We start from the raw sequence: 18,087 nt of genomic DNA, 5'->3' as shown, positions 1-18,087 counted from the left end.
AATATATGAACTGTGAACTTGCTGATGTTCAAGCTGGTTTTAGAAAAGGCAGAGGAACCAAAGATCAAATTGCCAACATCCGCTGGATCATGGAAAAAGCAAGAGAGTTCCAGAAAAACATCTATTTCTGCTTTATTCACTATGCCAAAGCCTTTGACTGTGTGGATCACAAGAAACTGTGGAAAATTCTTCAAGAGATGGGAATACCAGACCACCTGATCTGTCTCTTGAGAAATTTGTATGCAGGTAAGGAAGTAACAGTTAGAACTGGACATGGAACAACAGACTGGTTCCAAATAGGAAAAGGAGTACGTCAAGGCTGTATATTGTCACCCTGTTTATTTAACTTATATGCAGAGTACATCATGAGAAACGCTGCACTGGAAGAAACACAAGCTGGAATCAGGATTGCCGGAAGAAATATCAATAACGTCAGATGTGCAGATGACACCACCCTTATGGCAGAAAGTGAAGAGGAACTCAAAAGCCTCTTGATGAAAGTGAAAGTGGAGAGTGAAAAGGTTGACTTAAGGCTCAACATTCAGAAAACGAAGATCATGGCATGTGGTCCCATCACTTCATGGGAAATAGATGGGGAAACAGTGGAAACAGTGTCAGACTTTATTTTTCTGGGCTCCAAAATCACTACAGATGGTGACTACAGCCATGAAATTAAAAGACGCTTACTCCTTGGAAGGAAAGTTATGACCAACCTAGATAGCATATTGAAAAGCAGAGACATTACTTTGCCAACAAAGGTCCGTCTAGTCAAGGCTATGGTTTTTCCAGTGGTCATGTATGGATGTGAGAGTTGGACTGTGAAGAAGGCTGAGCACCGAAGAATTGATGCTTTTGAACTGTGGTGTTGGAGAAGACTCTTGAGAGTCCCTTGGACTGCAAGGAGATCCAACCAGTCCATTCTGCAGGAGATCAGCCCTGGGATTTCTTTGGAAGGAATGATGCTAAAGCTGAAACTCCAGGACTTTGGCCACCTCATGGGAAGAGTTGACTCATTGGAGAAGACTCTGATACTGGGAGTGATTGGGGGCAGGAGGAGAAGGGGACGACCAAGGATGAGATGGCTGGATGGCATCACTGACTCGATGGACATGAGTCTGAGTGAGCTCCGGGAGTTGGTGATGGACAGGGAGGCCTGGCGTGCTGCGATTCATGGGGTCGCAAAGAGTCGGACACAACTGAGTGGCTGATCTGATCTAAACCTTTGCTCAAAGTAAAATGGTCTCCTCTTATTTCCATGTTGTTGTTTAGTCGATAAGATATGTCTGACTCTTTGTGATCCCACAGACTGTAGCACACCAGGCTTCTCTGTCCATGGGATTCTCCAGGCAAGAATACTGGAGTGGGTTGCCATCTCCTTCTCCAAGGGATCTTCCTGACCCAGGGATCAAACTCACATCTCCTGCACTGGCAGGTGGATTCTTTACCACGGACCACCTGGGAAGGTGGATTCTTTACCATGGAACCACCTGGGAAGCGCTCTCACTTACACGCAACAGGCATATTACTCACCCTTCAAGTCAGCTCCAAGGCCACATCCTCCATGAAGCCTGCTAGACAGACTGAGGGACTCCTTCCTTGGGTCAGCCACCAGCTGAAGTCAAGGGTTCTACCTCTTTCCTGTGCCCCAGCACTTTGCACCATCTTTTGAACACAGAGGTGCTCAATAAATGTCTGGCCAATAAATTGCCCAGTTTCTGATGAGAAGGATGTTCTGGAGTCAAGCTGTGGCCCAAGTCCTGGACTAGCCACTGACCAGCTGTGTTATCTGGGGTAGATATCTTAACTTCTCTGTGCCTCAGCTGAAACATCACAACAGTTCCTACCCCGGGGGTGCTGCTGTGAGGACTAGGTTAAGGTAAGATGATGTGCAGAAAGCACTTCCTTGGCTCAGAGGACGTTGGTTCCCCTTGGCCCCCATCTGTTTTGCTTACCCCAACCTCCTGCTTACCTCTCTTTTTTTTCTAAAAAAAATTTTTTAAGACTTTTTTTTAATGTGGACCATTTTTAGTCTTTTTTAAAATTTATTTTTAATTGGAGGATAATTGCTTTACAATATTGTGTTGGTTTCTGCCATACATCAACATGAATCAGCCATAGGTATACATATGTTTTGGAGAAGGCAATGGCACCCCACTCCAGCACTCTTGCCTGGAAAATCCCATGGATGGAGGAACCTGGCGGGCTGCAGTCCATGGGGTCGCTAAGAGTCAGACAAGACTCAACGACTTTACTTTCACTTTTCAGTTTCATGCACTGGAGAAGGAAATGGCAACCCACTCCAGTGTTCTTGCCTGGAGAATCCCAGCGACAGGGGAGCCTCGTGGGCTGCTGTCTATGGGGTCGCACAGCAGCAGCAGCAGCAGCAGCATACATATGTTTGCCTGAAAAATCCCATGGACATAGGAGCCTGGCAGGCTACAGTCCATAGGGTTTCAAAGAGCTGGACACAGCTGAGAATGCTCACATACCTATGTTCCCTCCCCCTGGAACCTCCCTCCCAGCTCCCCAGGTTGTCAAAGAGCACTGGACTTGAACTCCCTGCATCATACAGCAAATTTCCACTGGCTCGCTGTTTACATACGGTTAAGGTATATGTTTCCTTGCTACTCTCTCAATTCATCCCACCCTCTCCTTCCCCCACTGTGTCCACAAGTCCTTTCTCTACATCTGCATCTGCATTGCTGCTGCTGCTAAGTCGCTTCAGTCGTGTCTGACTCTGTGCGAACCCATAGAAGGCAGCCCACGAGGCTCCCCCGTCCCTGGGATTCTCCAGGCAAGAACACTGGAGTGGGTTGTCATTTCCTTCTCCAGTGCATGAAAGTGAAAAGTCAAAGTGAAGTCGCTCAGTCATGCCCCACTCTTAGCGACCCCATGGACCGCAGCCTACCAGGCTCCTCTGTCCATGGGGTTTTCCAGGCAAGAGTACTGGCGTGGGGTGCCATTGCCTTCTCCGCATCTGCATTGCTGCCCTGAAAATAGGTTCATTGGTATCATCTTTCTAGATTTCATATATATGCATTAGTATACAATAATTATTTTTCTCTTTCTGACTTACTTCACTCTGTATAATAGGCTCTAGGTTCATCCACCTCTTTAGAACCAACTCAAATGTGTTCTTTTTTATGGCTGACTAATCTCCCTTTGTATATATGATTCTATACATAGAAAACCCTAAAGATGCCACCAGAAAATTTATAGAGCTAACCAATGAATATAGTAAAGTCTTTACAATATTGTCTCTGTTTTGTATCTTGGTTTTTTGGCTGTAAGGCACATGGAATCTTAGCTCCCTGACCAGGGGTTGAACCCACACCCCTTACATTGGAAGGTGTAGTCCTAACCACTGAACGACCAGGGAAGTCTCACATTTCTCTCTTTATAACTGGCAAGGAGAGGCTCCCAAAAATATTGAGATGAATCTTATTTAGATTCCCTCCCCTCAAGGCTTTCATAAGTCAAAGACCCCTCCAGCAGAGGAGACAGTGACGGGTCTGAGTATGTTACCAGGCTGTCACTGTTGGGGGGTAGGATGACCTTCTTCTGTACATCATGGGCTTTGATGCTCTTATCTCTATTCCTTCATATGTTTAGAAATATCTGCCTCCAAGGGCCAGGCAAAATTTCTTTCCCTGGAGGGAGCTCCCAGATGGGGCCAAACACCCTGCCCACTCCCTTCCTGCTTTCCTACGCCACCCATCCGAGAGCCCCCCACCTCTGCCCCACTCATCTGGAATGGACCCAAGGAGACACAAGGCCCAGACACCTTGGTAACAATTTTATTCACAGACTCTAGACACCCAGGCTGGGCCTGGCACAGTGTTCTTGCCAATGGCAAAAAAAAAAAGAAACCACAAAAATGGATAGTGCACGTCTGTTAATACTAACCATTTTAATTTAAATTAATAGTATTTCTGGAAGACAAATGCAGTTGATAGAAAATATAAAAACTTTTAATATACAAATTTTACATCACATTCAAAAAAGCAAGTGTGTGCCTCGTGGCCACAGAAGATGCTGGGTTTGCACACACAGATGAAATCCTGGCCGACACTGCAGCATCGCACAAGCTCCCTAACTTGCTTCACATTTATATCTCCACCCGGCCCCCAAAGCAACACAGCAACCCCCACCACCCCCACCAGGGGCTTACAGGGCATGCCATGCCCCTTAGTGATCACAGGAAGAAATGCTGTGAGAGGGCAGAGGGATTCCAGGCCCTGTACGCGTCTTTGATTTGGTGGTTGGTGTGGAGACGTCATCTTGGCTACACGCCACTCACAACTGGTGGGGAACTTGGGATTCAAGACCTTGGGTTGGATGGAGACCAAGGGTTCTGGCTCTGGTGTTTAAAGGCATCAGGAACAGATCCCAGGGGTTTGGAGGTGAGGCTGGGGAGTGGAGGGTGGTGGGGGGCAGGGCGCAGGCTGAAGGTTGAAACTTGGGCTCCATTCTCAGACCCCAGGGGACCTCTGCAGCCGCCGAGATCTTGTCCAGGAGGGCTCCCAGCTTCTCCATCCCTTTCACAGTTGGCTGTGAGGGCTGAATTCACAGTATCTGCCATCCTTCATGTGTTTCCAAAGCAGATGTGGGGAGCACACGGAAGGGCAGGCGTGTCTTCCTAACCTCAATTCACAGTCACTTAAATAGAGACAGGGTGATGGGGACCACCTGGGGAGCTCCTCAGCTGCTTCTCTTCAATGACAGGTAGGGCAGAGGCTCAGACTGAGAATAAGAAGGCATCCCAGGGCCCGGGAGAGGAAGGGGTGGGCCCCAGTCCCACCCTCCGGGTTCCTGGCAAATCATGTTTCCTAAACTCGGGCACTGTGACTGCTCCCCTCCTGGTCTGGTACTACTTGCACACAGTAGGCACTCAAAGAAATCTTCTTGAACTGACCCAAGAGTGTGACACCCTTCAAGGGAAAAAAAACCCAGACTGACTGTCCATGGGCAGTGAGGTGAGTCCCATTTACTCAGCTGCCGTCCCACCCCTCAGGCCACCTACTCGTCCAAGAGTTCAGAGGGGAAACGTGAGAGGCATGAACTGTGACCTCTGCGAAGGAGCCATTGTGGGGGGAGGAGCCTGATGACCAGAGGAAGCAGAGTCACATGCCATGTCGAGTGGGGAGATCAGGGGAGAGGCTGACCTGGCAGTCAAATGGATGATGGGGAGAAGCCAAGCATCCCACAGAGACAAAAGACCCCAGAGCCAAGTCTAGCTGGTTTACAGCTTCTCCATCTTCCTCCCCACACACCCAGCAGGCAGGGTTGAGGTGCTGTTGGCCGGGAGGCCCGGGTACCCAGCACAGCTGTTCGGCTGTGCCCTCCCAGCAGGGCCGCCAAGGGATGCTCAGCCCAGAGCTGGGAAGGTCGCCCCACAGTCTCCAGGCCAAGCAGCCCATTTCATGTGACAACTTGGCCAGACTCCAGGTTCAGAGCCTGGTTAGACAGGTGTACATAAACCCCGTGGGAGGGCCACGTGCCTTCTCGTCTTGGCTCCAAATGTGGACATGAGTTGTGGGTCTGAAGACAATCTCCTCTCCACTTTCATCACCCTGGGTCATTTTTGGCTTTGGAGCCTGATACGCCCTAACCTTCACTGAAGGGCTTCTCTGCCATTTGGAACTTTCCTCTTTAGGAGTCAGCTTCTAATGAGGACAGGCAGGACCCTCTCATATGCTGGACTTTACCAAACCTGGTTCCAACAGACACAAGCCTTGGTGCTTGGGAAGATTCTGAAGGTGGGGGGCTTGCTAGCTGGGTCTAAATGAAAGGCGGGGCACACACCTCCCACCTTATCTAAGAGCTCTGAACATGGGCAGAGGAGTCAGGAGCAGGCTAGGGTGTTTCAACAGGACTCAGGGGTGGGCAGTTACAGAACTTTGGCAAGATCGATGATGGGCTTCTAAATCACAGGGCACCCTGTGACTGGGAGAGTGGGCTCAGAGATCCTGCCTGCCTGCCTCTTCCCCCACCTTCTACATTCCCTGTTTTAATGGATCAAGCTTTCACGGTATACACAGCTGCTGGGCTGGGCCTTAGCACTGGGGTCAAATGTTAGTTAAGGACTGGGATATATCTAAACAGTTAAAGCCTTTCATCCTATCTCCCAGGTGCCCCGCTGGGGGCTTCTTGAAAGAAACACCTCCATAGGCACTGGAGACCCTGGCTGGGAACCACTGGATCAGTCCAGATGGTATCTGGATTTGATCTGTCTCTGCTTTTCCAGAAGATATGGACTGGATTACAGGGGTCAAAGGTGAACTCAAGCTGTCTGCAAACTCCTGACCCTGTTAATCCAGCTCACCTCTTGGTCAGGGTCTCACCTGCAAGAGGAGGAAGAGACCGCACCTCTTTGATAGGATGAGAGGTGATGGGATTTGGGGCCAAAGTAGAAGCCTGGTCAAACCCTGTGGTTGCCACCCCCCAACCCCGCCCGTCCTGCCAGGAGACCAGCCACAATCATGATGCTTTTCTTCCTCTGGCCCAGTGTGGGCACCTCCAGAGGGGAGGGCCACTTCTGCCATCCTGGCTCACGGTGCCAGCAACCTCTGCACAGACTGTTTTTTTTATTATTACCTATTGTACAACCTCAAGTCCAACTCCACACGAACATATATGTAAACATTTGCCGCCTGTCAGGACAGGTCTGGTTGTTGGTGATGTCATTTTAAGAAACGGCAGGTGCAGCTCCATCTCCGGGACCCAAGTGTTTTTGTAGATGAACGGTCTAAGCCAAGGCCTTGTGCTCCTGGTTTGTGGCACTTAGAAGAGTGGCTGGCATTTTGAAGAGCATTGGTTTTTTTGTTGTTGTGGTGGTGGTTCGGATGTTTGAGAGACACATTTAAGAAAGAAATACGTTGTCAGAAAAACCGCACAGCTGGCTACATCTTTGGATTACTGGACTCCAGGATGCCCAAGCCAAACCTTTCAAACCGGGGTACAACTTTGCTGCTGTTAATGCTGAAAAGAGGAACAAAAACAAGAATTATAGCCCTGCAAGTTTTGATCAGAATTTGGGCAAAGTTAGCTAATGAGCGGGCCAGTTCCAGAAGCTCTGTAGAGGACCCGGCCACACCAAGAAGTGGGAGTGATGATCAGGCCAGTGGCCTTGGCAGAGCTGCTCCTGGTCACACCTGGCCGGGGGTGGGGTGGGGGGTAGACGTGCTAAGCCTCAGCTCCCTCCTGGAGGGCGGTGGCCTGTTTGTCTCGAAAGCCCCAGCACCCCGCGTGCCCAGAAACTTCTGCGGGCTCATTCGCATTGGCAGCTCATTCTCAAAGCTCTTGCTCCGAGTGGAATTGGGTGGGAAGAGAAACTCAGCTCCAGCCTTGAGAGTGATATTTGCATGCTCCTTCTAGAAATGGTCCTCAAACGCGGGGGTGCCTCAGGGCCATCTGGGAAGCGGGTTGAAATACAGGTTTTCAGCTTCTGCCTCCAGACACCCAGATTCAGGTCTTGGGTCAGGAACCTACGTTTAGTAATACATGGAGGACCTGTGCGTGACCTGTCAGCCACACTCTTGCCAAATGCTGGCTTGGGGTCTGGTACTTTCTGTTTACACAGGGCAGGTGGAAGGGGAGTGATGCTGTGGGGGCGGAGGGATGGACAGGAAGCTTTTTCACAGTTGTTTGGAGACAGGCCCCACCCCCTTGCTTCAGGACGACTTTCCCAGGTGTCTGTGCGGCCGAGGACACACCCCTTCAAGCTGGTGTCTTTCACGGCAATAGAACTTGTGATGTTACACACCAGCCTGCCAGAGGGGACCGCAGGCAGCTCTGAAATCATTCCACTCCTTGGCCAAGATCCTCGTGGGTTAAGAGCCAAGCAAAACCCCGCCCCCTGTCCCAGGGACACACGCTGCGAAGGGCCGGTATGTTGCGGGGGGCGGGAGAAGGGGGATCTCTCTCGTTGAGTTGTTAGTAGGGAGACGGGACCACCCCTCAGAAGTGCTGCAGAGAGATGAAGCTGCGTCCAGGGAGGAGGTTCTGGGTTGGGGGGTGCTGTTAGGGAGACCCTCCGTGGAAAGCTGTTACTCAGGCACACACAGGGCCACAGGGCGGGGCGAGGGCCAGTTTTAACAAACAAAGCAGAAAGAAGTCTCAGCAGAGAGGCTGGGGCGGCAGCATCGCATTCCCTGGGTTAGTGCCCGCAGCGCTGTTTGAGCTGGAGTAGAAGTCGCAGTGCCCAGCGTGGATTAGGAGGAAGAAAGCCCCGAACATGCAAGGCAGCCAGGCCTACAACCTACAGGAGGAGAGACAAGGGAGAGAGCAGAGTCAGAGCCTGAGACCATGGGGAGGGGGCAGGGGGCACGGCTAAGGCCTGGCCAGGGCACAGGGCAGGGGCCCCTCTTTCCCTGTGGACAGAGGAAAGGACATCCCCATTCCAGTCCATGCTTGGCAGCAGAGCAAGCTTGGAAGAGAGCCTGGCATAGAGAACCTCCCCCAAGCTTTCCTCTGGGACACGGCCACAGAATGCTGAACAGAGGTCAACCAGCAGGCCCACGGCTCCTCATTGAAACTGACATCTTGGAGTTTACTGTGTCTGTTCCCTGCATTCTCTTCTTTAAGATCCAGCCAGAGGGGCTTCTGGGGACTCAGGCCAGCAATCTGAGTTCTTGCCCTCCCTAGAACAAGCCATCATCTGCCACGGTGTGTGGACTGAGGCCCTGCCCCACGCTGTGAGTCTGCTCTCAGCCCGGGGAGAGAAACAGCCTGCAGGGCCCTCGCCAGTGGCCATGTGAGCCGCCAGAGCATCACTGTTATTTATGGGAATACCACACGCCAAGAAGGGGAAGCTGGATGCAGAAACAGTAGGAAACAGGATGTGCAAAGGGTTAAACGCAAACAGGCTGAGGATCGGGGAAACGGCAGAAGACACACTATTCCTCCAGGACTGGACAGTTGTTCCTAAAGTCGGGGTGACCGGAACGTCCTTTCCCGTAGTAGCGGCTCCGCCAGCGCCTGGGAGCGCCCACAACCATTTTGCCAGGCGTGGGAGGAGCGTGGTCCAGCAGGTGATGGAGATGGACACCCAGCGTGGGTGGGTGGAGGGGGGCCGCAGGAATCAGGATGGCAGGAGAGGGGGGAGATGACAGGACAGGCCAGCACATCCACCACCCCCAGAAAATAAAAATAAGCAACAAGATCGATGGAAAAGAAAAGAGAAAATGAGAATTAGAGGCTTGAGTGTGTGGAAGTAAAAATCATGAACAGAAAGCTTTGATACAGATTTGCTGAGGTACGCTGGCATTCTTTCCCTGCAGGGGCTAAAACTGATCACTTTGGGCAGGAAACCTCCCTATTTGTGACTCTGTGCCCCACGTGTAGAAAGAGAAGGTGGGGCTCCATGGCTTTTCAGGAATCTGGAATCATCTCCTGAATGTCAGCACCCGCTCAGTGCAGCCTTCTCTTTGGGGGAGGAGAAAATCAAGGCCTAGTTTGCTAAACGAGCCACCCAACATCTGACAGACCAGATCCTTGAACTTCTTATGAGACCAGGAGAACCCCAGGCTCCCCCCGAAACCCAGCTCCCATGACTGTTCTCTTCTGGAGACCCTTCCTCAAGCTCCCGGGGGTGAGAGCAGCGTGCCCACAGAGGCTGGGTTTTTGCCTGGCACTCAGCATGTTGTCATCATTCCCTCCTTCATCCCCTCACCCACCAAATATTTACTGAGTGATTACTACACCCCCAGGACTGTGCTAGGAGCTGAGAATACAGAGGTGACAAGACAGCGTCCAGCTCGGAGGGCTTACAGCACACGTCTGCCCGTCTTTATCCTAGACCATCAGCTCTGTGCTGGTGGAGGCCGGCCCTGGCATGTGACCTCAGGGGCGGTGCAGCTGCCAGCAATCTCTGGGAAAAGCCCACGCCTCTGACAGCAACATCCTGTCACCCACTATTTGTATTAGACTCTGATCCATCTTAAGTGCAAAGTACTGAATCGAATCTTCATCATAAGGTAAAGTATTCCCTCACCACATATCGTCATTTGTCAGACCGTCCCTACAACGGGCTTCGGTTGCCACATTTCTTCAACAAGTTCTCCTCACAGGTACTGCTGGGCTGACCCAGCCTGGGCCTCTTCTCCCCTTCAACTCAAAGCTTGGTTTGGTTTATTTTCAAAACAACCTGGCAAACTAAGTGTCTGTCAAATCAGGCCACAAAAAGTGATCATTTTAGAGTCGTAAAAAATAACAAACAAACAACAACAAAAAACGTGTGACAGAGACCATATGTAGCTCATTCTGGAAGAAGGAGGTACCGACACCACCACACACGTGGGGAGGTGTGAGATCTGGGTACAGCTTTTCCGGGGGCTATGCTCTTGCCCTCCCTCCAACTCCCATCAAGAGAGGCACCACTTGGGACTTCCCTGGTGGTCCAGTGGCTAGGACACCCAGCTCCCAGTGAAGGGGGTCTGGGTTTGACCCCTGGTCAGGGAACCAGATCTCACATGGGCGGCTAAGACACACTGTTGTTCAGCAGCATAGCTGTGTCCGACACTTTATGACACACCAGGCTTCCCTGTCCTTCACCATCTCCCAGAGTTTGCTCAAACTCATGTCCATGGAGTCAGTGATGCCACTGCAGCCAAATAAATATTTTAAAAAGAGACAGAGAAGCCCCACTGTATCTGTTCTATCTTCATGTTCTGGGGCTGTGGCAGATTTCACTTCTAGAAAGTGCCTTTCACCTTAAAAGAAAGTTGAAAGCCATGAATCTTGCCCAAGAGTCCAGCCACATGTGACCTGCCACTTGTTTCTGTATAATCCACAAACCAAGAATGTCTTTTTTTTTTTTTTCACCTTTCTAAATTGCTGGCGGGGAGGGAATCAAAAGAAGACTATTTCATGGCCTAAAATAATAGGAAATTCAAGTTTTAGCATTCATAAGTAATGTTTTACTAGAAGCAGTCAGCCCGTGAGCTTACAGGCCTGTGACTGCCCCCACACCAAACAGCAGAGCTGAGTTGCTATGACACAGACTGTATGCAGTTGTGTCAGTGCTTTGCACACTGCTGGGTGCCCCACAAACCCCACTGACAAGAGCTGTCACTCGAGTTTCCCTCTCGGCCTGCAAAGCTGAACTATTTCCCATGTTTAGGCTATGTCTGCCCACCCCTCCACTTTGTCCAGCTGTGGAGCTGAGGCTGGAACAAGGAAGGACTTCCCCAGATTCTCACAGAGGCAGGGCAGGCGTCTGTTTATGAGGGATCTGGCAGAGAGAGCCAGAGAGACAAAGAAAAAGGGAAAGGAGGCAGAACTCAGAAGAGAGGAGTGGAGACCACCCTGGCACTGAGGCTGCCGAGGATCAGGATTACACAGAAGGAGGGTGGGCCTCCAGTGTCTAAGTGGCACTTAAACCCCAGAGATGCAGCCCCAGTAACAGGTGGCTGCTCAGGGGGCTGAAAGCTCTGTCGGGAGACTGCCATTTTAAGCAACAGCCGCTCTGCTGGTTTTGGTGAAGCTCTGTTTTGCCCTTTCCCAGGCAGAAACTTCTTGTTAGGGCCTTAGCCTGGGCCCAGCTTTAGCACTGAGCTGCTAACAGTGATATGGAGGTTTTCACAGAGGAGGACGGGAGACACCAGCCTGTGGAAAAGTCTCCAAAATAAATGTGATGAACAGCAGACTTAGAGAATGAACTTATGGTTGCCGGGGGAAGGATGGTGGAGGGGGATTTAGGGAGTTTGGGATGGACATGTATGCACTGCTATATTTAAAATGGATAACTGATAAGGACCTACTGTATAGCACAGGGAATTCAGCTCAGTGTTATGTGGCAGCCTGGATGGGAGGGGAGTTTGGGGGGAGAATGGATACAGTATATGCTTGGCTGAGTCGCTCTGCTGGGCACCTGAAGCTACCACAGCATTGTTAACTGGCTGTACTCTAACATAAAATAAAAAGTTTTTTAAAATGTGGTGAACAGAATCCCAGTACCCCTTGGGCAAGGGAATGAGTCCCCTCTGGCTAACCAGCTCTAGGGGTTCCCTAGGTAGAAGTCTCAGGCAGACAGAGCAGATGGTGCCCCATCCCCAAGACACCTGGCTGCGGGTCTGGTTCCAAGGGGTACTTACTCAGCAGACTTCCAGAAGTGCCCAGGGTGTGAGAGCCGCCGGTTCAGCTTGGGCAGCTTCTCCAGCATGTCCATCAGCAGGGGGAAGCTGGGCCGCTCCTGCAGGTCAAAGGCCCAGCAGGCGGACAGGATCTCCTGCAAGGCGAGACGCCACGAGAAGGCATGAGAGCTGGCAGGGAGCAAGAGGGGCACAGCAGAGGCCCTCTGCCCAGGGTCCCTTTGATGCTCCCAGGCACCAGCACCCCCCAAGCTGATGGTCCCCTGACCCTCCTGCCGACACTGAGGTGACCAGCCATGGCTGGAATACAGCCAAGAAATAACTTAATTTCAGAAGTACTCTCAGGCTTCCAGTTAAAATGAAAAGCATGGGCCTGCCTCTCCTTCTTCCTTCCTTGACCTCCCTGGAATAACAGTCACAAAGCCAAAAGACAGGTCAGAAGAAAGAGATCACAGACGTTTAGAATGGAAAGCAGAAGGCAGCATGTTGACAGGTGAGACACAAGATATTCAGAAGGTGTACAGGGCGGGGCTGCAACAGAGGTGGGAGCCTGGGCATTGTAGGAATGGAGGCTGGAGTGACAAGACCGACTGGGCGTAGGGCAGAGGAGTCGGCAGAACAGCTGTCTTGACCACCCCAAGTGATGGCAAAGCCCTTCTCCTTCGGCCTACTCTCTGGATCCAATCATCCACACTGCATCCCCATTGGCCTTTCAATTCAGGAGAACTTCCTGTAGAAGAGAGGCCTGCACACATGACCAGGCAGGTGGGGACCCAGCGAGGACACTCACAGCCTAGGTGGCACTTTACCTGGACGAGCACCAGGTGGTCCCCCCAGAGGCCTCCACTGCCGTGCTGCCCAGGAACCCCCTGGAGCTCCTTATCAACACCCCGCTGGCATCTGTCTGCTCCAGGCCCACCTGACTCATGAGCGCATGGCTAACACTGAAAACACCGCCCCTGGACTCCTGCACATATCACGGTGCCAGGCGGGGTGAATTTACACACTGCGATGCAGAGAAACCATCAGTCACGCGAGGGGAGCAAACCTATGATGATTTGGCCTCTTGAAAACGAATTTGCTGGGGAAATCTTGACTAGTTCTCGAACACTCGAGAAAGACGTGGAGGAGAAAGATCTGATACTACCACAACCCCACTGTTTGTACTTTAGGGAGTGAAATTTGTTATTATCTTTCTAGTAAGTAACATACAGGCTTTATTATCTTTCTCATAATTTAACAAAACCAAGAGCTTTATTTCCTTTTTCTTTTTTTTTTTAAAGATAATTGTTTTTTAAAGGTTAACAGTGGGGTAGTGGAGGATAGAGGCTTCATGTGTGTGTATATGTGTGTGTTTGTACTCAGTCATGTCAGATTGTTTGCGACCCCATGGACTGTAGCCCGCCAGGCTCCTCTGTCCATGGGATTTTCCAGGTAAGAATACTTGACTGGGTTGCCATTTCCTACTCCAGGGGATCTTCCCAACCTAGAGATCAAACCCATATCTCCTGCGTCTCATGCATTGGCAGGCGGATTCTTTACTACCCACCACCTGGGAAGCTCACAGGCCTCCAAGCCAGCAGCATGGAGGCCAGCCTGACATGCAGTGGTTCCACTTCTCAGGTGGGTGAAGGAAGGGCAGCCAGGCACTGGCCCTCTAGCCCCACCACCCTCTCCAGCGCAGGGCAGCTACTCACAGTGACTTCCTTCCCCAGGCTGATGGAGGCCAGGACTCGCTTCATGCCCTCTCCACTTCCAATCTGCCAGATCAGGGCCTCTGCAGCTTGGTTCTTGAAGGGCCAGTCTCTGGCTTGCAGCTCATACCAAACAGTCCTGTGGAGACCACCCATCCACATGGCGTGAGCTCCTGAATGGCTCCGCTCAGCTCACACTAGCAGGGCGTGGGGTGGGGGGGTGGGGGGTGGGGTGGCGCCTGCTGCCATGATGCCTGGAGCCCAGCCTGAGGACCCGGGACCCTCGGCCCACCTTTGTCACCCGCCAGACTTCTGGGACCACCCTGAGTCCACCAGGGGCCCTGTGCTCCCATGTGGTGAGAAGTCTGAGACACCACCGGCTCTGGGCAGAGGTCCTGGTACAACCATTCAACCTCAGTGGGGTGGGTACCCATGGCCAAGGTCCTCTGAGGAGTGATAGGAATGCCCAGCCCTGGGCCTGGCACACGAAGGTGCTCAGGAAATGACAGTGACAGGTCAGGGCAGGAAGAGCCCACCCATGAGCAAAGGATCCCCCAAGAGATGATGGCATGGGGCCCTCACTCTGACCCTCCAAGTCCCCTAGCTTTTCTCGACTTATCTGCACGGGACCGTCTCCATTAGACCCACCCTGACCAACACAGGGACGGGGTGGAGGGCACGTGAGGATACTGAGTAACTCAAATGTGGGGAGGGGAACTGAGGTGTAAAACACACCACATTTTTGAAAGCTCTGTGGCATAAAATATCTCCTGAATTTCTTATTTTGATCACATGCTGAAATGATATTTTGGCCATACTGAGTTAAATACCTATTGAAACTGATTTCACCGGTTTCTTTTTTAATGTGGCTCAGAGAAGGTGTTATGCATCTGGCTCGTGTTTTATTTCTACATTTCTGTGTGTCTGTCCATCAGCAGGCCAGCTCTTCTCAGGGCACAGATGGAAGCTGCCCCCTTCTCCCAGGAGGACAGCTCTTGGTTAGCTCTGAAGACTGTCCTTGGGGAGCAACAGGTGAGAAGCACACCCAGAGTTAAGCATTTTATGCGTGTGTGCTCAGTCGCTTTGGCTGTGTTTGACTCTTTGCGACCCCGTGGACTGTAGTCTGACAGGCTCCTCTGTCCATAGGGATTCTCCAGGCAAGGATACTGGAATGGGTTGGCATTTCCTCCTCCAGGGGATCTTCCTGACCCAGGGATCAAACTCACATCTCATTGGGTTTCCTCCACTGGCAGACAGGTTCTTTTCCACTAGCACCACCTGGGAAGCCCCTTAAGTATTTTATACAATTACCTAATCGGTCCTCATGAAACTGCTCTACCAGGGAGGAGCTCTATTCGTCCCATTTTACAGGTGGGGAAAACAGAAGGTCAAGGGCACAGTCACTGGCCCAAAGAAGCAGCTGAACCAGCCTCAAAGCACATCCCCCTGCCCCCCAGTAGCCAGCAGGATCCTCTGTTTCAGCCACAATTGGCCTCAGAGGCCCCAGGAAGAGGGACACCAGGCACCTCCTCACCCGAATGCATAGACGTCGGCAGCTTTGGAGAAGGGCAGCTGGTCCTCGTCCTTCCCGGGGGTCATCTCCCGTACGATCTCGGGGGCCAGGTAGCACAGCCAGTCATGTGACAGCTTCAGCTGGTTCTCACGCCTGGAGGCCAGAAGCCAGGGCAAGGACAGGGCCTTTAGTGGGCAGCAGCGAGGCCTGCAGGGCACATGTCTGCCCCAGGGCTGGCATGCCACCACGGGCGTGTGCTCAGTTGCTCAGTCGTGTCTGACTCTTTGCAACCCCTTGCACGGCCCAGAAAAGCAGCACGCCAATGGGGCACTTGCCAAGGCAAGTGGGGGAATGTTACAGAGGAGTGATAAGCAGGTTCTTCTAGAAAAGCAGGCCAAGGACTGTATTGGCCGGGAGCTGCTCCCGAGGGCGCTGATTCTCTACCCTGGGAGAGCAGAGGGAATCTCCGTGCAGGAGACGGGAACTGCCTGTGGAGCTCACAACCTGGCCTGGGGCTGGCTCTCCCTCCTGGGGTCCTGAGGCTGGGGGAGTGGCCCTTCTCCTTCAGGATTCGTGGAACTAGAACCTGACGCTGGGAAAATGGGAGTGAGGGGACCCAGCCTCCTCAGCGGTCAGCCTGAGAATTAAGCACTACGAGGGACCTCAAGGTCACCCAAATCTGATTCTGAACCGGAACCACAAGAGCAGGAGCAGAGCAGGCCTGGCCTTTCCTATAGGGAAGGCTGGCCCTTGGCCACTGACAGCGAGAGTGCCCAGGCCTCGGGCCCACCAGCACTGCCCCAGTCTCTCTGGACGCCCAAGGCCAACTGACCGTCCTTCTCGTACGACGCCCGAGATCCCGAACAGCCCGAAGTCTGTGATGACCACTTTGCCGTTGTCGTAGAAGACATTCTTGGATTTGAGATCTTTGTGCACAATGCCCTTGGCGTGGAGGTACCCCATGCCCTGGAAGACAGAGAGCCTCACGTCAGGGGCGGAGGGAAAACGGACGATGATGGCCTTAGCTTCTACCCTGGGCCAGGCCCTGAGCCAGATGCCTTACCCCAGTCCCCTCATTTAACCTTCACAGCCCTATGCAGTGCTGTCTCTTTTTCACAGAGGAGGAAACCCAGCCTCAGGGACAGGCAGTCCCTTGCCCGGGTCATGCAGCTGTTAGGCAGCACAGCTGAGATCTGGTTCCGGTCAGCGCTGCTGCCCCACACCCACCTTATACTCAGAAGAAGCGCAGAAAGTGGGGATGGGGGGCTCTGGGGGAGGGGTGGTCAGAAGTGTATGAAGGTTCACTGTGATGCTACCCTCCGCGTTTTGTTTGATTTCTTTTTTAATATTTTGGCCATATTGTCAGGCATGTGGGATCTTCCCCAATGAGGGATCAAACCCGTGCCCTCTGCACTGGAAGCATGGAGTCTTAACCACTGGACCTCCAGGGCGTCTTTACCCTCTGTGTTGAGTCATAAAAGACCCAAGGATTTAAGGTCTCATCAGGCTTTGCACAGCTAGCCTCACCTCTCAGGCTGAGCCAAGGCTTGGGCTGGGAGTGGGGAACAGAGTGGAATTCCCGCAGGGGGAGTCCCCGAGCTCAGGTGGCCCCACTGCCCCGTGCTGCCGTAGAAGTCCTGGACTAGGACTGAAATCTGGGTCAGATGATTCGAATTCACTGTGTGGCCTTGGACTTGACTTCTGAGCCTCAGTTTCCTTATCTGCCAAGTGCCAGGTCAGGGCTGGGTGATTTCTAACCAATGCCCTATTTGCACCGAATGCTGACTGGCCAGGAACGTGGGTGACCTGATGCAGGCATGCTCTCATCCCAGGCCAAACCGAGGACTCCTGGGCACCCTGATGTGCTTGGGAACAGGGAGGGGGTACACGATGCCACGATTGAAGTGGGCATCCTTGCCAGGTCAGAAAGAGGCACATGCAAACCCACCTCCCTACCTCCCGCATCAAGGGTGCTTCACATGTGAAAAATCTCCCTGCCTTCAAAGGTATCTCGGGGTGAGGAGGGGAGAGGTCAACAAGTCCCATTGAGGAAAGAGAAGGAACGAGCTGCGAGGCAGAAGCAGACAGAACTCAGCCAAACCCAGAGCTTGGACCAAGTGGGCCTGGAGCTCATCAGAGAAGAATGTACGCAGGCAGATGCTCTTCTGTAAGAGATGGGAGGGCGCGGGGTTCACTGTGGCCACTTCCCTCAGGCCTACTGAGAGCTGTCATCCCACCACGGAAGCGGGCAGGTTTCAAAAAGAGTGACTTACTCTCTCCCAAAATTCCATCCTGAATGCAAGACGATCCCCCTGAAAATATCTGCCTACTTCCCAAACCAAACTAAGGCACAAGGCTTCCCCAGTGACCGAAGAGAGCCAAAGAGCACACCTTGGGTTGAACAGGGACCAGCTGTGTGACGAGGATAAGTGGCTGCACCTCTCTGAGCCTTGTTAATAAAACAGGTGCCACAGCCTCAAACAGCCAGAGACAAGAAAGAAAGTGCCCAGGTCTGGAACACAAACTCTCCTCCCTTCCTATAATTTCACAACACTTCAGGGGTGGCCCCCCAAACCTTCTAACCAAAGGTCTGCTGCTGCTGCTGCTAAGTCACTTCAGTCGTGTCCGACTCTGTGCTACCCCATAGATGGCAGCCCACCAGGCTCCTCCGTCTCTGAGATTCTCCAGGCAAGAATGCTGGAGTGGGTTGCCATTTCCTTCTCCAATGCAGGAAAGTAAAAAGTGAAAGTGAAGTTGTTCAGTTGTGTCCGACTCTTCATGACCCCAT

The 18,087-nt window shown here is 52.3% G+C and overlaps 1 protein-coding gene across 5 annotated transcripts in view; it reads right to left on the bottom strand.

Moving 5' to 3' along the window:
• Positions 1 to 3,781: 3,781 nt before the first annotated feature.
• The window catches only part of KSR1 (kinase suppressor of ras 1), a 161,864-nt gene continuing 147,558 nt past the window's right edge, over positions 3,782 to 18,087 (bottom strand). For 4 of the 5 annotated variants that reach the window (XM_061390478.1, XM_061390479.1, XM_061390475.1 and 1 more), the window contains 5 exons: positions 16,132 to 16,265; positions 15,321 to 15,452; positions 13,790 to 13,925; positions 12,096 to 12,229; positions 3,782 to 6,981 (listed from right to left, as the gene is read on the bottom strand). In XM_061390478.1, the coding sequence (XP_061246462.1) occupies positions 6,903 to 6,981; positions 12,096 to 12,229; positions 13,790 to 13,925; positions 15,321 to 15,452; positions 16,132 to 16,265 (615 nt within the window). In that variant the 3' untranslated portion in view covers positions 3,782 to 6,902. Of the gene's footprint in view, positions 6,982 to 8,898; positions 8,980 to 12,095; positions 12,230 to 13,789; positions 13,926 to 15,320; positions 15,453 to 16,131; positions 16,266 to 18,087 lie in introns of all 5 variants that reach the window. The other variant, XM_061390477.1, reaches the window with a different exon arrangement.

The sequence above is a fragment of the Bos javanicus genome, chromosome 19, assembly GCF_032452875.1.
Source record: "Bos javanicus breed banteng chromosome 19, ARS-OSU_banteng_1.0, whole genome shotgun sequence".
NCBI classification, from domain to species: domain Eukaryota; kingdom Metazoa; phylum Chordata; class Mammalia; order Artiodactyla; family Bovidae; genus Bos; species Bos javanicus.
Note: the sequence above shows the minus strand (reverse complement) of the source record. Positions and strands in the feature narration are given on the sequence as shown.